We start from the raw sequence: 18,915 nt of genomic DNA, 5'->3' as shown, positions 1-18,915 counted from the left end.
TTTCTCAACAACGCTAGGAGGACTTCGGTTGCTCAGGTTTCAGTACAATCTTAGGCCGAGGCCCGCAGGGGGGCGGCGGTCTGCTGCGGCTGTCTGAGCGCGATCGAGGGCGGCCGCCCTGTCGACGCTGAGAAGTCTGGCTTGTTGAGCTGGGCACTGTGAAGAGGCTCGTGCAGGAGGCTGGTCACGTGGGCGGCCTGCAGAGGAGCTAGCGCGACGAGGCAGAAAGAGATTCATGGCTTGAGCTTCGAGAAACGGTCAACAATGCCACTCACCGCGGAACCGAAGAGACCGGACAGAGAGAGCGGCGCGTAGTGCGTTCAGCTTCTCCCAAGTCGGCTAGTCAGATCTGAAACAGCCTCTGTCTGTAAGACGGCCATGGAATGCAGAGCAGATGCGGCTTGGCCGACGGCGGTATAGGCGCGGCCAACACAGGCGGAAGTAGTTCTGCAGGCCTTAGACGGGAGCACCAGCTTAGACCGCCATCTCGCGGAGGGCGGGCAAAGGTGCGGCGTGGAGTCTGTTGGGAGCCTGCTCAGGGGGCGGTGACCACTCGAGCCCGAGGCGGTCGACGGCCTGTGTGAGGAGGCGCGTTAGTTCCCCTTCGACTCCGGCGCGGGTCCTGCTGGATTCCTGGGCCAAGGAGGAGGCGTGTGAGCCTGACCACTCCTCGCTGTCCGAAGCCACGATGGAACAGCCCTTATCCTCCGCTTCTTCATCCGAGATGGCAGCAGTGCAGCCGCTCGGCGGCAACTGCGCGTCCCGGGTGGGCGGGGAGGGTGAAGGCGATGCTCGAGGGAGGGGCTCCGGCGAGGCAATCGCTTCTACCACTGGTTCCGGCAGCCTTTGAGAGCGGCGCTTTTTACTGCGCGGCTGAATGGAAGGCGGCGCGGCGGCTTCGGTCCTGAGCGCTTCGAGTCGAGCCCGCAGGGTTGACATCGGAAGCTCCTCGCAGAGATCGCATCCGCCTTCAGCGAGGGCGAGCTCTGCATGCCCCAGTCCCAGGCAGAGAGCGCAGATGACGTGGCGGTCTCCGGTGCTGATAAGGGCGCGGCATGAGGCGCAAGTGGAGCGAGGCATCTTTAAAAAGACGCTCGTACTCTTTTGTGAAGTTCATAAGAACTAGCTTGCTTTAAAAAGGATACGTCGCCGGATGGCGTAGCTCGCAGGACGGCTGCAGGTGGCGAAGACGGCCGGCTTCTTCGAGCGCTGTCCACGCTTGCTTGATGCCCCTCGAACGGCGACGCGGCTTCCAGTTCAGAGATGCGAAGAGCTTCGCTGAAGAGATGAAAATCAGGGTTCCAGCCTACTGAACTACGCTTATATGCACTCTAGTCACGCCCATTTTGGCGGGCTTTGTTGCAGTGAGCGCGCGGACGCCTCTCATTGGATGCGAGTTCGCCCAAGCTCGTCTATAGGCTGCAGCAGTTGCCGCAGAGCAACCTATGAGCTCGCTAGCTAGCCCGCTCAAGGTCTGCAGCTGCCGCACTGCGTTGACAATGGATACAAAAATTAAGGATAATTTTTTGGCTTCAATATCTCAGAAAAGATTAATCTTTCCCGTAGCGTAAGCTAGCTTACGCAATACGAGAGAACCTCTCGTAAGAGAACCGCTTTTATATGGAAACTGAGTCTTCATCTAACGTGAGAGCTCATGATTTCATGCATATGTTTCAAAATGACAATTAAACATATTTCTGAGGTAGTAGTTGAAAAAATTACTGAGTGCATTTTTAACACTAGACTAAGTAACAATAATAATAATAATAAAAAAAAAATGTGCAATGTGTTGTCATGTGTCCTAGTGGTTGGTGTTGGGATATTTGCTTCAGCTGCACAGAACATTAGTTAAAAACTCTAACTTGCAACAGAATGGCCTTGTTTTAAGCTTGAACTAAAAGAAGCCACCAGCAAAGTAAATCAAGGTTTTAAGAAGGCAATTAGGCACCACCCCTGGAGTCGTGAGTTTGAATCTAGGGCATGCTGAGTGACTCCAACCAGGTCTCCCAAGCAACCAAATTGACCCGGTTGCTAGGGAGGGTAGTCACATGGGGTAACCACCTCATGGTTGCGATTAGTTGTTCTCACTCTTAATGGGTCGTGTGGTAAGTTGTGCATGGATCACTGAGAGTAGCATGAGCCTCCACATGCAGTGAGTCTCTGCGGTGTCATGCACAGCGAGTCACGTGATGAGATGCGCGGATTGACTGTCTCAGAAGTGGAGGCAACTGAGACTTGAACTCTGCCATCCGGATTGAGGTGAGTAACCGCACCACCACAAGGACCTATTAAGGTAATTTGGCATTCCAAATTGGGAGTAAAGGGGATAAAATTAATACTTTTTTTATTTTTTATTAAATAATAATTAAAAAAGAAGGTAATTGGGTGTAGATCTGTTTCTCTATGCCTCCTGATGTAATTTCGGACCACTGGCTGCAATACAGAGACATCTTCAGGAACAATGGCTCTGAATTACTTTGAGTTCCAAAAGTAAACAAAATGTAATTTTGTTCTTCAATTTAAAGACAGCTATTTGCGTTCACAAATCTATTATATTTCACTGCAGCTTTACATTTAAAAAGAAGAAATCAAAACATCTCCAAAATATCAGGAACATTGCATTGCGGGCATGGTGGACAAATACAATTCCAAAAATGTCATTTGAGTTCATCAGTTTAATAACTTTTGTAAGCAATAACATATTTGTTTTATAGAAAATAAACATCTCTAAGAAATACTATACACAATTATAATAGTACATCACATCTTACATTTAAACAGCATCAAATACTTATATACACAGTTACTTAGAATTAGGAATCAAATAATTACGCGACGGTTCTGTCATCTCCATGTGCGCTCTTACCTGTAATACTGCAGTGGAGTGAAGTCTATAGTATGTTAGTTACATTTACATCTCTGATTAAATTACTATGAAGTTTTCAATGTCGTCTTCTGCATCATTTCACCATTAAATGAACATAAATTAAAAATGTGTCAGTCTTCTTCAGTAATTGAGGCTATCATAATGTCACAGTTCACGAAAAAGAAAAAAAAGACAATTCTGTCATTATTTATTCAACATCGTGTCATTCAAAACCTGCATGACTTTCTTTCGTGGAGTGAAACACAATGAAACCGAATAGGGACTGAGACTGACAGGCTCCAAAATGAAAAAAAAAAAGAAAGAAAAAGCAACATAAAAGTAGTCCATAAGATTTGTGCGCTATATTCCAGCCTTCTGAAGCCATACGATAGCTTTATTTGAGAATCAAACTGAAATTTAAGCCTTTATTTGCTTAAAATCTTCCCTTGCGCCGTAGCTCTAAAATCTCATTAGCGCATGCGAACATTCCAAAATTGTGCATCATGAGTCTTTTAATCTGAAGATACAGTAAATCCTTTTTTGTGTGTTCCACTAAAGACAGCAAGTCATATGGGTTTTGAAGGAGATGAGAGTGAGTAAACGATGACAGGATTGTAATTTTTGGGGAGACTATGCCTTTAATGCCGAACAGCTTATACACGCAATATAAGTGCAGGATATTTTTTCTCCAAACACACTTGAACATTTCAGTGGTGCTGTTTTGTCTTCAAATGCACATCAAAATAATCCCACATCCTGGATTAGCGGTATATCAAAATAATGCTTTTGTATAATTTTTTCCATGATATCAGAATATTTAGACCTGTAAAGCACAACATGTACGATTTCATTTTTTTTCCTCTTAGTAGCATGTAAGTGTTCATTGAAATACATCCATTGAGTGTATGATGCATGACATCTTCAAATTTCAATCCCCTTCAACAGTGGGAATATGACTGTGCCAGCCAGTGCTCGCGGCAGCCATCCAAATCTGCCACCAGGTGTCCTCGACTGATAACATCCGCTCCAGATTACAGAAAAAATGGAAGAATGGCACATTTGGATTCAAAACAAAAGTGTCTTTCCCATTTTCAGTATTTTGTTATGAAGGGTGTTGTGTTTAGACCAGTCCGGGTGGATTGAGAAATGGTCAGTATTGCTACAGTACCAATTTATTCCTCTGTCTCAGGTGTCCAAAGCAACTTGCAGCACGCAGGTAGACGTCTGTCCTTTTTGCATTTCTGTTTTCACCAGTCCTCATTCACCGGCATTTTACATTGCCTGAAAAATAGATCCGTTGCATAATAGTGAATTTAGGCTCCCTGAAATATTCCCACATTTTCATGCCCCCAACATACTTGGAAATCATATTAGTCAGTATTTTATCACAATATAACAATTAAAGGGATAATTGATATCTCATTATTTACTCACCCTCATGATATCTCAGACCGTGTATGACCTTCTTTCTTCACCAGAACACATTTGAAGAAAAACTGAATAATATCTTTGCTCAGCCGGTCCTTAAAATGCAAGTGAATGGAGATTTCTCTTTTGAAGCTCCAAAAATTACAGAGAGTCAGCATAAACACCATCCATACGACTCCAATGGTTAAATTCATGTCTTCCAAAGTGTTATGAACGCTTTTGGTGTGAAAAACATCAATATTTAAGTACTTTTGAACTCTACCGATAAGCTTCACGAGAGGGTGGAATCCAAGCGGCCTCTCGTGTAACGTAATCTCACGTTCTCTCCTCGGTTGAGACATCTAGGATCAGCACACAAATGCACCATTGTGAGTAAAGAAACAGACAAATACAGATCTAAACCAAAACCAACCAAGCTACCGTTCAGCATTCCTCCTCAGTTGTAAACAGCACTGCTCTTCCAGCTGTGACACACGTCAGTTCTCGCGTTTCAAATGCCAATGCCATTACGACACGCGTGTACAACTGAAGAACGGAAGCATGACTTAGAGTTAAAAGTACTTCAATATTTATCTTTTTCACACCAAAAGTCATTGTGTCACTTTAGAAGACATTAACTGTTGGAGTCGTATGGATGACGTTTATGCTGACTGTCTCTGATATTTTTTTTGAGCTTCAAAAGAGAAATCTCCACTCACTTGCATTTTAAAGACCTATTGAGCTGAGAAATGTTTCTATTTTTCTTCAAATGTGTTCTGGTGAAGAAAGAAAGTCATACACACCTGGGATATCATGAATAATGAGAGAATTTTCAATTTTGGGTCATTCTTTAAAGGAATCTTTAGAGTTCAGTTAGGCTGCATCTGCAGCATGATGTTGGTTACTGGAGAAATTACTTGCAACTAGTCCCAGTGAAGCACTTGCAGTGGAAGTGAATGGGGGCCAATCTGTAAACATTTAAATACTCACTGTTTCAAAAGTATAGCCACAAGACGTAAACACTATGTGTGATTTTAGAGTAATAAATCTCTGTTCTACATGAATTTAGTGGGGGTTTACCATGTTAGGTTGTCATGGCAATGAAGTTGCATTATTGGATATAACTTTAACTGATTTATCACACTACAATCAAGTGCATCTAATGGCTATACTTGAAACAGTGTATTTGAACTTTTAAGGACTGGCACCATTTTTTTTTGTTTGTAAAAAACCCCTTCAAATGAGTGAATGGAAAACATTCAATAATTTCAGTGGATATTGCAATATTTCCCCATTACCAATGGCTCTATGCAAATTTTTACAATAAAACAATGCTAAGTTACTAAGACATTTCATATGTTTCTTAATTTTTTTCCATTCTCTAATTAAAATCTTTAGTTTTTCCAAAGTTTTCTATTTTCCATCATGGCAGTCTTGTAATATCTCTTTTAAAAAAGCTAGCGCCATAATGACATTATCCTCCAGAAAGTAACATCATTTTGGGCGGGAAAACGACATCATAAACAGCATTGTAGCCCGTTTGATGAATTCAATGATGTTTTGTGGTTTAAGTTCACTCGTCTCACTCTAAAACATTCTGTTTGATACAATAACAGAAATCTGTACGGTAATATCACAATTCAAACCATCAAAAGAGGGTTAAAAAATATAACAATTTGTATTGATCAGCCACCTACTAGATCAGATGCAGATGTTGCATGATTCGCATTCATGTGCTTTGTTGCTGATAAAGTGGATGTAATTTAAATTCTGTTGCTTTTAAATGAAAATGAATACGATGAACAAGTTGCCCAATGTACCTGTTATTAACCCATCCATTTTTTGTTTAATAAGGACATGTGTTTTTTTGTTTGTTTTTGATAACAATCACTTATCCCATACAGAGATCACACTGTTGGAGTGTTGGGAATATTCACACACAAATCGAACATTTAGTAGAGAACAAAACCTCACGGTTGTTTAAGCCAATGAGCTTTAAGCTGTCGTCATCAAGTCGTTTTTCGACATGCGTCATCATGACATCACAGCAAGTCGGACAGATTTCTAACCAGCATGCACCTGCCGGTGATCATTGGTGATTGGTTCTGTGCAGAACTTGCTCATCTCAAACGAGCCTATCAATGTGCATGCATGTGCATGACACGTGTGTTGCATATGCGGCTGCAGGGCTGCGCAGCACTGTGTTTTTGTGTGTGGCACTCTGCATCACTAGCATTAATTGCCTGTGCTGGAGCAGTCATCGCTGCGGACATATGAAAGCCGCATCGAGCAGGGATCGGCAGCCGACCCGCTCTCTCAAACACGCAGCAGGACCGCTCCTAATTGCACTTCGATGGAGGCTTTTCTTTTTTCGAATTGCATATCTTTAGCAGCAGCCTTTCTTGCCTTTGCACTCGTTTTCTCTCCCTGCTCTGTTCTCGGGCCATTCTCTCTCTCTCTCATCGAGACAGCAGGCCTTGATACAGTTCTTGCAAGGCAGCACTGATTTGATATTCCTCAAACATTCAGTTTAGGCATTGCTATATTCTTCAGGAGATGCAAATCTAGTTTTTCTTGTATTCCCACACATCCAGGAACAGAAGAAAAACAGACCCCCCAAAAAAAAATCGCCTTGCCTGCTGCGCCGCCCCCATTCGCCCTGACCTGAAGCTGAACTAAAAAAGGCTCGCCACTGAGTGCGCATGAGGAAGATGAAGAAGAGGAGGAGATTTCTTGGGAGACCTGGACGGGGGTGGTGTCTCTACAGCTCGCTTTCATTAAAGTGGCAAATTGGCATCCCCAAAGCCTTTAGATCCCCCTGCTGTTCTGAACTTTCTTCTTTGCTCTGTTTGTCTGTCTCATTCTCCATCTCATTCTGCTCTCTTCTGCCTTTGTCGTGGGAGGGGGAGAGAGGAAGGGAGGTGGAAGAGATGGTGAGAGAAGGGTGGGATGTTTTGATCTTTCGCCAAGTTTTTGTCTCTGAGAAGCAGCAGCTAATGCTGAATATAATTTCTTGTTCTCTTTCTGTGTCAAGCCCATTTTCTGGATCTTTCTTGCTTGGTTTCTACCTCTCTCCCTCTCCATTACCTTCCTCAGCTGTAGTTCGCAGATTACCTGTAGGTGGTGGTGTGCACAGGCTATGTGGTGAAACATATTGGTAAAACATTCTCGGCATCTAGAAATTCCTAGTATTAATGAAGGCAAGAATCACTAATGCTTTTACTCATATATAGGGTTAGGAAACCATTAACCCCTAAGTATTTCACATTAGCCAGTGTTCTTATAGAGTTATTGTTTTATAAGGAATATAAATAAAGGTAATTTATTAAGGAATATTCCTACCACCAGAGAATTCCAAGCTTGAAGTACCACCTTTATGTTTTTGCAGGTTCCAATCAGCAGGGGGCAGTAAGCACAACTCCAGTTGTACAGGCAATGTGCAGCTGAACAGACAACAAACCACACTTACTGATATCAGACAGCACAAGATGAGGATGCAATCTTACATTTAAACACAGCTAGACCGGAGTGCAACTCCGAATGCAGAGGTATTAGTAACGTGTTATTCTAAGTTACAAACTATGTTTTAACTTGTAATTGAGTACTAAAAAAACACTGTGTTTATTCAACGCTAATATGTATACATAGACGCAGATTTATTAAAGTCTTATAATAAGTCTTTCTCGGGCAGACTGGCGAATTCAATAACAAAATTGATTGCTGTGAACTGTAGGCCAACAATTGGGTTATGTTCAATAATATTGAATTATAATTAGGCCTATTAAAGCCTAATTATTATATTTAATAGCCTATATTATATTTATAACTATTTAAATGTAATATTTCATACATGTTGAATTATTGTCATTTGAAGCCTTTTTTGGCAAATATTGATATATGTGATTGTAACAGTATAAGGACAGGCAAGGAGGAGGCAGGAACCGGCTGAACAGTAAACATAAACTTTAATTATATAAATGAATTTAAAAACAACATAGAACATAAGGACACCGACACACTTGCAACGCGGCCATGTGTGTCTTTCTCTCTCGAACCGGTGTCTCCATCTGCCCCTTATCTCGCTCTCCCGCTGATCAGCTGATTCAGCACTGGCCGTGCTCAATCACTGGCCCGGCCACGCCCTACTCCTCGTCACACTCCTCCCCCGCCCCATTCGGTGTTGGGGCGCCACCCACTGCCCTTCCGGCTGTTCCGTCAGCCGATGGCCCAACCCTCCTCCTATGAACCTGGGGGGAGAGATGAGGGGATGCGTGGGGAGAGGGAAAGGGCGAGCGGAGATGCACAGAGAGAGAGAGGAGAGAGAGAGGAACTTATTTGCCAGCTCCCGGACACGCTGTCGCCTGATCCTCAACCGCTCCTCCGCCCTCTGGTGGACGCCAGCTCACGCCTCCCCTTCCCAGGTTTCAGCACCACTGTAACAGTATCAGGACGGGCAAGGAGGAGACGGGAACCAGCTGAACAGTAAACATAAACTTTAATGATATAAATGAACTTAATATGAATCGTGCTCCATCGCGTACCAGCCACGCCCTCCTCCACGTCACAGTGATTAATTAGATCAGTTAATCTGCATATTATGGAATTAATTTTATGAAAAATTGTAATCTATTGTCAGTCCTAATTCTATTACTTTTGTGGAGTTTATCTTTATTTCATTGAGTAGATTAACTTTAGTGTTAAATATTATAACACTAAGTGTTTAACTCATCTTGAACCATGCTTGTTGATGATTTTTACCTGGTAAACTATAAAACAGCCAAAAGAAAAAGAAAATAAATCCCATAGACATAGTGATATCTAGGGACCAGCATATCATAAAGGCAGGGATCTTTTGACTTGGGCCATTAAGCAACCACTTGCCAATGACCCAGAACACTAGTAAACAACACATAGCAATGCCTCTAGCAACCATACAGAACACCTTAGCAACCGCATAGCAATACCCTGGCAACCACTCACAACACTCTTGTATTGTGGCATTGACTTTGACCTAAGCAAGCACAAATGTTGTTTGAAATACTGCAGTAGACTCTACAAGTTTAACAGAACGTTTAGGCAAAATATCAATATGAGATTTGAATTTAGCAGTGAAATATTGTTATTGTGCTTCAAGCAAGATCCAAGACCTTAACTGAAAACATGGAGATTTCACACAATAATCAGGCACCACCTCAAAACATCTTTTATCTTTTCTTTTCTTTACAGTTTGACACCTAGAGGAATACAAGGAGACTTGAGAACCTAGAATGTCTAATTAACATCTCTTAACTAACTTGAGCTGTCAGTGCAGAGCTGCCCAGTCAATAGCATACAGATAAGGGTGAGATATGCTGTGGGCTTGTCTGTTGCCTGGAGAGATGGTGCTGATGTGGAACTGTGCTCTAGTGTCTAGCTTCACTCCTTGTTGTTGTTAGGGAGGTGGTAGAATATTACAAGGACACTGACATGCATGTTATAGTAGCGGTGTCTTTTAGATCAGATGTCCTTTGCTGAGTGCAAAACCAATTCTAGTGCTTACCTTGTGTTTAGGACACCTAACTGAGAAGGTCTCTTCTTGAAACGTGCAACCTGTTTAAGAAAAAGAGAGGAGTGAATGTGTGTGAGAGAGAGTGTCCCGGAAAATGCACGGCAAGAGATTGAAATACTGTAGCTTGCCCTCTTGTTCCATATCTAGTGGCATGACTACCAATTTCTATGATGAAAAGTTTTTTTTTATTCTAAAGGAATTTTTGCCTTTTGTGTGACAGGACATTGAAAGACACAGAACAATTGGGGGATCTGGAAATTACTGAGAAATGTTGTTGATCAGATGACCCTTTGAGGTAAAGTGGGCAGTCATTGGTTCTATAGTAGAGCTAGATTAGCGAGGACCTAGTAATCATAAACTGTATGTCTGCTTAATGTGCTTTGTTCCTATACAGAGTTCCATGAATGGAGCCATTAGATAGACAGTCAATAATGGACCATACACACATCACACCTCTAAGTGTCAGAACTCTTACCCATCTCTTTGGCGCAGACATAATGGTAACTCTCGGTGCAGCTCTTCCAGCTGCAGCAGATGGAAGCTCCCTCACTCTGGCACCTGGAGCAGTTCTGTGATGAGACAGAGACCTTGAGGAGTATCTCTCTGAAACAGTGACTCCTTCATTCCCTTGAGCCTCCACCAGTTGCTGATGTGAGCTAAGACAGTTCTTGACTAACTACATTCAAAGCCAGTTCACAGCCATTTTCATTTGTATGCAATTATAATCAGTTGATAATATAATATAATATAACATCAAAGCAGTTCGGTTCTCACGTTTTGGTTATACTATCAGTATTTTGGAAGCATTGGCTATGTTTGGAATGGAATACTAGTTTAGTGCTTAGAAGTATTCAACGCAATGTTTCACACAGACGGGTGCTGCATTGTTTTCATGATCTTACTACTTTGCATGTTTCATTCAGCGATTGTCAACCAGTAATCACCTCATAAGTAAATACAGTTAAATGTATGTTGGCAGTCCAACAAATAATGTGTCCAGAGGTGGGAAAATGATGTTTGATACAACCACATTGCATTTTGGGATGTGTATTGCACATCTGAGTATGCTATTACAAACATGGCTCTGCTGTTGGCTCTTTGTTTACAATGTAGGAAATGGTTACTGGATTGTGTTTAATGAGACACTTACTGCATGTGCAGCGCTCTGAGCAGCCTCTTTCAGCCCATAAAGTTTTCCTGCTACCAGGATGATGCCTTTCGTCCAGACAGTACAAGCTTCATGAGCCCAGTGCTCTTTAGCCTCTGCCTCCACCTGCAATCTCTGCAGAGTTGTTTTACTCTTCTCCTCACCATCAGAGGGAGCAGGTCCACTAATTCTGCTCTGCAACAGCAGCAGTCTTTTGAATCTCCTGCACAAGGTGGGGCGGGTTCTTAACTGTCCCCTAATTGCCCTTTTCCCCCTCCTGGAATACCTGGTACATCCTTCATTCATCCCCTCCTGATGTGCATCCTTCTCAGATGCACTCTGTGAGTTTATGTGCTCTATGCTGGAGCTAGCTTCTGTCTCTTTTGCAATGTTGCTGCTTTGCACAAAATCACTTCTGTGTGTTAAAGACAGCATTTTCCGCGGTACGCCATCCTCGAGATAATAGGGACCGCACAAGTCCCCAAGCTCTCTGTAATTTGACGGCTTTCCACACAAGCAGCACATTAGACACCTGTCAATTAGGCTTTTGTTAACTAAGGGCCCCTGGAGCATTACTGAGGTGTTTGATATTGCCTCGGTAACTGTGACTAGATTTTTTATTTCAGCGGCACACTTTTTTCTTGCCTGGGTGAGCAGATGCTCTTCCTCAGGCCTGTTGATGATGGTACAAAGGGACGTTGGCTCCAAAGAGCTGTCAATGTGTACATATGGTCTGAAAGAACATTTGCCATCACTCTGCAATGGATATAAGTCTGATAATGTTCCCTTCACTGTTGGAGAGAAATCCTTAGTACGTTTCCTCTTCAGTTTAGGTCTCTTCACTACAACTTTGAGGACATTAAAATTCATTTGAATCTTTTTCTTAGGTTCAGCCTTTCTTTTCTCCTGTATTTTGTCATCTGCTGTTTGACTTGAGGCTTCCTCCTGTTTCTTTTTGAATGATGGCCACCTGCTTCTTTTGGCTTTTATTACTGGTGGGCACAGTTCTGTTAGTGGCTTATCATACTGTGTCTGTTCACCTGTTTCTGGCAAAGAAGATGATGGTGGAGATGGGAGTGGAATATCAGGCTGTACAGGCTGCTGTTGCTCCACTTTGGGAATGCTTTCTGCTGGTTCAATGCCTTTTCTTCTCCTCTTTCGTTGCTTCAGATGCATCTCGTGGTTGTTTTTAATAGCTCTCTGTTTGGCTAGCCTTGGTGTGTTGATAACAAGGCTCCCAGCTTCCAAAGCTACCTCTGGTATATCGTAGCTCTCTACAGTGGCCCACTTTCTCCTCTTCTTCCTTGGAGTTTGAATTACTGCTGTAGTTTTGACCTCTTGTGTACTCATTGTGCTATCGTCCTCCTCGTGTGCCACCTCTGGGGCATTCATTGTCTCCCTTTGCTCTGGTTCCTGTGGTGCTAGTTTTGATGTTGATTCTTCTGGCACAACATCTGGTTGGATATTTAGAGGTTGCTTTTTGGATCCTGGGGATGTGATTTTCTGAACCATTGCCTCATATTTAAGTCCCCTGCCTTTCCGAGGAGGCAAATATTTTGTTTTAGTGGGACACTGAGGAGGCACAGGAGGCATGTCACCAATGCTATCAGTAGGAGGGTTATCTGTTATTACATTGCTGCTGAAAGATTCTGTAAGCAAATGCTGCCCTCTCTTCCACTTTCCCTTTGGAATGCAGACTTCCATGACCGTTTCTAATGGAGGTCCCCGTGTCTTCGTTTGGCTTGCTTTCACACCTCTCTTTCTTTTTGGGTGTTCTGAAGAGTGTAAACTAGATTTTCTTTTGATGGAAACTATGTCTTCATTTGGTTGTTGGAGTGAGTCTGTAGAGACATCCTCCTCAAGTAATTCAGTAATTACAGTAACGTCCTGCAATTGTGTTCCTGTGAGTTTTTTTGATGGTGTCTCTGTAGATTTATCACTCTCTTTCTCTTTTTCTTCAGTCAATTTTTCCTTTGTTTGTTTCCGTGATCTCAGCACCATTGACTTTTGACTTTTTACTAAAGAATTTACACAAGTACTATCTTGAGCAGATTCCAAAGTGGTTTCATCCATAGAGGTGTTCACAACCCCAACAAATTTGTCCAGAGTTAAATCTGTAGTCACATCTCGCTGAATAAATTTGCTTGTAGAGCTTGTGTCCTTGGTATGGTCTGTTGTAATCTGAAAATGTGTATTTTGTTTTCTTGATTTGATCTTAGAGGAGAGGCCTTTTGGTCGACCAGGGCCTTTAGACTTTGGCCGCTCAGTTGGTTTTGATTCTGTAGTAATTTGACTTGGATTTGGAAGATTATATGAACCTAGTTTAGACCCTGATTTTGGACCAGTTTTAGAGCCAGGCCGTAAACCAGTCTTTGTACCTTCTGTAGACCCTGTGTTTTTTGAACCTAGTTTAGGATCAGGCTTTACATTAGGCATAGCTTCAGATTTTGGACCTGGTTTTGGACCAGTTTTAGCACTAGATTTTGGACTAGGTTTTGGTCCAGGTTTTAGACCAGGTTTTGGACCTGGTTTTAAATCAGAATTTGGACCAGATTTTGGACCTGGCTTCATAACTAGTTTTAAACCTTGCTTTGGACCTGGTTTTCTTCTCTCTTGAGGGCAAACCTTTGGGTTGCTTTGTGAAACATAAGAACGAGTGCACATCCGTGATGGCAAACTGTCTGCCAAAAGTTTTTGTGTTTGACTGCTAATATCCTGGTGGGCAGTTTCCATCGGATCATGAATAAGCATGCTTTTGCTGGAGAGCAAACTTTGGGCAGAAGGTGTTGATTTGTCTCCTTCCACACTTAGCTGTGTTCTGATCCCTACGCTTGAATTCATTAGTCTCCTCCGGCCCCGTGCATGCTTCTTACCAAACATTCTTGTATGTGCAGATGGGGCCAATGGCCCTGGTTTTGCTGAGGGAGTCACTGCGCTGGGACAGCTTATACCCAGTTCCATGTCCTCATCCCCTTTCTTGGGGGAGGGTGGGGTGTCAGCCCAGGATGGTGATGAATGCAGTATTGACTTGCCTGGCAATTGAGGAGAGTCAGGCTCCAGTACCTTTGCATCACTGCGATCAATGTGATGTTCTCTAGCCTGAGCCAGAGGTGTTATTTTCTCATTGAGAGTTGAGAAGCCACTCATGGCAGTGTGAGGATGAGGTGCAATGTCACATAAGGCTGACCTCTTTTCACTGCCTCTGTATGGTGTGTCCTGGGCAAAGCTTTCTGCAGTTTCAATGTTGGCTTGGGGCACATTTTCCGTCTCTTCAAATGTACTGCACAATACTGCAAAGGACTCCTGTGGTGTTTCTTTATTATTAATGTCCTCCACTGAGGTTGTAAGACTCTCCTTCTCATCTCTCACCTCAGTAGAATTATGGGAGAAAGACTTTTGCTCCTCCAGGGTGTTCATTGGTTCCTCTGTGCTTATAATGCTCTCTACTGAATTCTCATCCTTTGAGTTTTCTTCTTTCTCTGGCAAATACAGATCAGTGCCTGAACTGCCTGTTGATATTTTTCCATGAGATTCAACATTGGGCTGTGGCTCTGATTTGAAATTCTTAAACTTTATTTCTGTGCCTTCATTTCCTTTGTGATTAAGGTCTGGTAAACAGTCCATGTCTGTTGAGTCTCCTTTATCTGAATAATATTTGTTTTGCAGCCCTTGGTAGACTTCTGTTTCATATGAGTAACCTTCTTCTAATGCTGCTTTATTTATTTTATGAAAAAGAGAAGGACTTTTCTCATCCTCCAACCACTTCTGTGGCTTCTCAATGACCTTTCCTTTGCACTCATGCTTTCTTCGTTCAATATCCTCCTCATCAGCCATCCTCTCAGTCCATGCTGACTCCTCAAAGTTCTCTTTTAGAGTACTTTCTGAACGCTTTATGTCTGGTGGTGAATTACTCTCCTGCTTTATAGGACTTTGGGCTGTTACACACATGGGAGACTTCTCATCTCTAATACACATGAGAGAGCTGTTGGGTTCCTCTCCAGTCATTTCTCTCTGTACTCTGGGGTCACAATTGATATTGTCATCAGAGGCTACACTCTGTAGACTTCGAACTGAGTCACCTGACCTGACAGACATATCATCTGCTGAGTTTACAGTGCAGGAAGACACTGCATCGAGGCTGAGCCGCGAGTGTGTGTGGGTATGGGTGTGTGCTTGACCTTTGTCCTGACCAAAATAGTAATAGCTCCTGTCCATCTGGTCCTCAGTACTGCTGGAGTATCCTCCCTCCTGCAGTTCTGCTGTCATAGACCTGGGAATGATGTAAGCATCAGATGGAGGAGGACCATGTTGGTTATCAGGACAAGATGAATCTTCCATACTCTTTAACTGGCCTTGATAGTCTTCTCCTTTTTTCGGATGGTTTCGCTTGCTAGACTTTTTACTAGCCATAAGGGCCTCAGAGAGAAGCAGCTGCTGGACATTGTTGGAGATGTTTTCAACCTGAGATGTCAGGGCATTGAGGCTCCACAAACTTGGGTTGGACAGGAGCTTTTCAGAGAATCGCTCTTTCATGGAGCTAGAATAGCTCTGGGACTGGTGGTTCACACTGGGTGATGTGTGGGTATTAGGGGGCATCAGCATGTTTGGTTCTTGTAGACTTGTGGATGTGGAAGCCCCAGGGTTGATGGGAGGCTGGCCATATTGGAATGAATCAGGGTTTGCCATTAAGGGGGATGGTGTGGAAGTGTATGAGGGTGATCTTCCCACAGACCTGGCAGGTGACTGACTCGAACTTGGGCTGCAGGTCTGATAGTATTGTTCTGGAGACCTTACAGAAATGTCTGTTATACAGTAGTTTTGCTGAGGCTGATTATAGTGCTGAAATTTCTGAAGGTTCTCCGGTGTACCAGACATACCTTGCATGGAGCCCTGTTCAAATCCAGACCTTGAGGGAGTCTGCTGGTAACCATAATTATTCTGAGGTCTATATCCACTCTGCTTTAGACTGCCGTGATTACTGTGTTGTCTTCCATACTGTGCATGAGGTGAAATACCATAGCCTTTGTAGCCATGGGGCATTGGATTACATTTCTCCATATACGATGATGAAGAGCTGGAGGAAGTTGGTTGAGAGTGCTGAGGGAAATGTATGTGGCCCTGGGGATACATTAAAGGAGACTGTGCAGGATTTGGTGGGAGGCCCTGTTGATGGGGGCTTGTATAGGCAGGGGCAGGGGACTGGGAGGGGAGATGGCACTGACTCTGAGAGATAGCTAGCATGTTCTGCTCTAGGTACTGAGATGACCCACTGACCCCCGACTCCAGCCGTCCCACCATGTCCTGCTCAAACTGGGTCAACTGATTGGACTCATCCCATTTTTGCTGCAAGTGACCTTCACTCATATACTGGGCTGAGTATCCAGGGCCCATGTGATTGTTGTAGCCAGCCTGCAGGTGCTGGTTTGGAGTTTTAGCTCCTCTGTAAGGTTTTTTAGTCTGATTAGCACTGTTGCTGGTGTAGACGGGATAGGTCTGCTGCCCATAACAGTCTTTAGGACTCGCTCCCGCTGTTGACATCCCCACAGCAGCTAGTGAGTGTGCCTCATAGCCCTGTCTGGACTGGCTGTGATGTTGTCTATAACTCTCAAGGCGTGATAATTCTTGGGGTTCCTGTTGGTAGCAGTGCTGGTTGCCATGGAAACCACTCCGCTCTCTAAAGGACTGCATGACTCCAGCTAGGGGGCTCTTTGGAAAGAAAGAAAGAAAATAGAAAGAGAGAGAGAGGGTGTTCTTAGTGCCTTCATTTTCTTATCAGAGATCATTCTCACATTCAATTAATTTGAATTCACTGCTGTTTTTATAATAAGACAAATCATATTGCACACATACTCAGTCATTCATAAAATCAAATCATAGATCTCCAGATGAGCACTATAAAATTTAATTCTCACTTACTGCTGCTGCAATCAATCATTTTTGTGTTTATTGAATCTAGGAATCTGAGCTTAGATTAAACTAACCCATCTTTTGGTGGTAGTATGTTCTACAGTGAATACCTCTTATAGGTCCAGCTTAAATATTGTAAACGACACAAGAATGTCTCACAAGATGTACTTAGGAGGACCATGCATGCCAACAAACAAAGTATTTAATCAGCATTGAAGCATTTGTGTTTCATTCATTTAAACCAGTGATAAATTAAATGTTGTACTATAAGAAGATGCTGTTATTGTTGTTAATCAAAAGTTGTTCTCACTGTGTTATTTGCATCTATCATCATTTGGCAGTAAAATACTCTGGTTAATATACTCTTCTCTCAGTAGTGAGTAAAAAGTAGTTATTGTGTGTTTTGTGGGCAAAGATGGAGATTCCATTTCTCCACTCCAGTGCTGTAGGCCTGTCGAGAGATGGCCGCCCAGTCCCATCAGACATGCATATTATTCATCTCACTAGCACACTGTCTAAAGCCATCAGGCCCAAAAGCATCATACTTCCCTCTTAGCAGCCTCTCAGAAGGCCCCACTATCTACTCCTGCTTCAGAAGTGCTTGTTTGATTCTCTGCTTATTTACACAATGACCCAAATAAGACCACTCGGAATCTACTCTTTAAGCTTTTAAAAATTATGTGGTGAAATGTACAAGCAGGCCAGAGTGAGCAAGTGACATGATGGATCACTCTTTTCCTTCCAAGCATCATTGTAACTAAATAATAGTGCTTGGTTCATGGACATGCTGAACCCATCTTACGAGAGCAGGAAAGTTCACCCAGAGGAAAGTTCACCCAGAGGAAATTTCACCCAAAAATGATCTAATAATTTTCACCCTTATGTTGTTCCAAGCCTGCATGACTTCTTCTGTGGAACATAATAGGATATGTTAGGTAGTATGTTAGTCTCAGTCACTATTCACTTTCATTACATCTTTTTCCATGTAATGAAAGTGAATTCTGATTGAGGTTATTATTTTGCATTGCATCTCCTTTTGTGTTCAACTGAAGAAAGAAAGTAATATGTCTTTGGAACAACATGAGGATAAATAAATGATGACAGAATTTTCATGTTTTGGGCAAACTACCGCTGTAAACACACAAATTTGTTCTCGTAGGCAGAGGCAGTTCTAGGGTCAGATAATATTCAGGGCTAAGCCTAGACCTTTCTGGATATGTTGCCTTCGTCAACTAACGAAGTCTCTTCACAAGGTTTACTGGAGACGGCTAACATTAGGGATGCTGGTAGCAAAGCTACCGTGACCACAGCTGTCACTTCAACGTCCACTGTAGCTGGTGGAGGGAGAACATATAGATTCAATGCAAATTGGCTCAAAATGTTCCCATGGCTAGAGTTTGAAAACAACATCATGTTCTGCAAATATTGTAGAGGGCAGAAACAGGTGGGCATCTCGTCCTTCGTGTCAGGAAACCCACATCTGAAATAGCTCTTGTAGGTGAACGTTGGGAGCCGGCTCTCATATCAGAATCTATTTATAAAAATATTTAAAAACAAGCTAAGATACGAATAATCAAAAGATTTAAAAATAACGAAAAAAATAAAGTAAATAATATAGGCCTCAATGCTCAAGCGCACACATTAGTTCTGACTGTCCGCTCAGACTAAAAGCCTCACCTGTTGTTCCTGTCAATCAGACACGCAGTGTCAACCAATGAACCAAAGATGCGTGAGGGAGGGCGGAGCCAACTTATGTTGTTCAGATTGTATTTGCATTGTAACATTTATATGCACTTTGTTATGTACATTGAAAAGATATACTTTAAATGCACACGTGAAATAACATCCTTCTTTTTACATTTATTTCAATTTGTGGGATGCTGCAGTTTTGCAAATTATTTATTTTTCTTTGATATGGTGCATTATTCTATTATCAGTACCGCCGCTACCTACATGCATACTACTCAGTTTGCGTAGGGCATCAACTCCCTAGGGGGTCACCATCTAACCCTAGGATGGCACCAGAAAGTCCACCGGCTG

The 18,915-nt window shown here is 42.8% G+C and overlaps 1 protein-coding gene across 2 annotated transcripts in view; it reads right to left on the bottom strand.

Annotated features, from left to right (window-relative positions):
- Nucleotides 1–2,674: 2,674 nt before the first annotated feature.
- Nucleotides 2,675–18,915, bottom strand: part of LOC127647894 (retinoic acid-induced protein 1-like) — a 79,523-nt gene continuing 63,282 nt past the window's right edge. Inside the window, exons 2-6 of one of the 2 annotated variants that reach the window (XM_052132414.1) lie at nt 10,972–16,674; nt 10,297–10,390; nt 9,813–9,862; nt 7,616–7,716; nt 2,675–4,147 (exon numbers count right to left, since the gene is read on the bottom strand). In XM_052132414.1, the coding sequence (XP_051988374.1) occupies nt 7,669–7,716; nt 9,813–9,862; nt 10,297–10,390; nt 10,972–16,656 (5,877 nt within the window). In that variant the 5' untranslated portion in view covers nt 16,657–16,674 and the 3' untranslated portion in view covers nt 2,675–4,147; nt 7,616–7,668. The remainder of the gene's footprint in view (nt 4,148–7,615; nt 7,717–9,812; nt 9,863–10,296; nt 10,391–10,971; nt 16,675–18,915) is intronic. The other variant, XM_052132415.1, reaches the window with a different exon arrangement.

Source organism: Xyrauchen texanus, chromosome 8 (genome assembly GCF_025860055.1).
Source record: "Xyrauchen texanus isolate HMW12.3.18 chromosome 8, RBS_HiC_50CHRs, whole genome shotgun sequence".
NCBI lineage: Eukaryota > Metazoa > Chordata > Actinopteri > Cypriniformes > Catostomidae > Xyrauchen > Xyrauchen texanus.
Note: the sequence above shows the minus strand (reverse complement) of the source record. Positions and strands in the feature narration are given on the sequence as shown.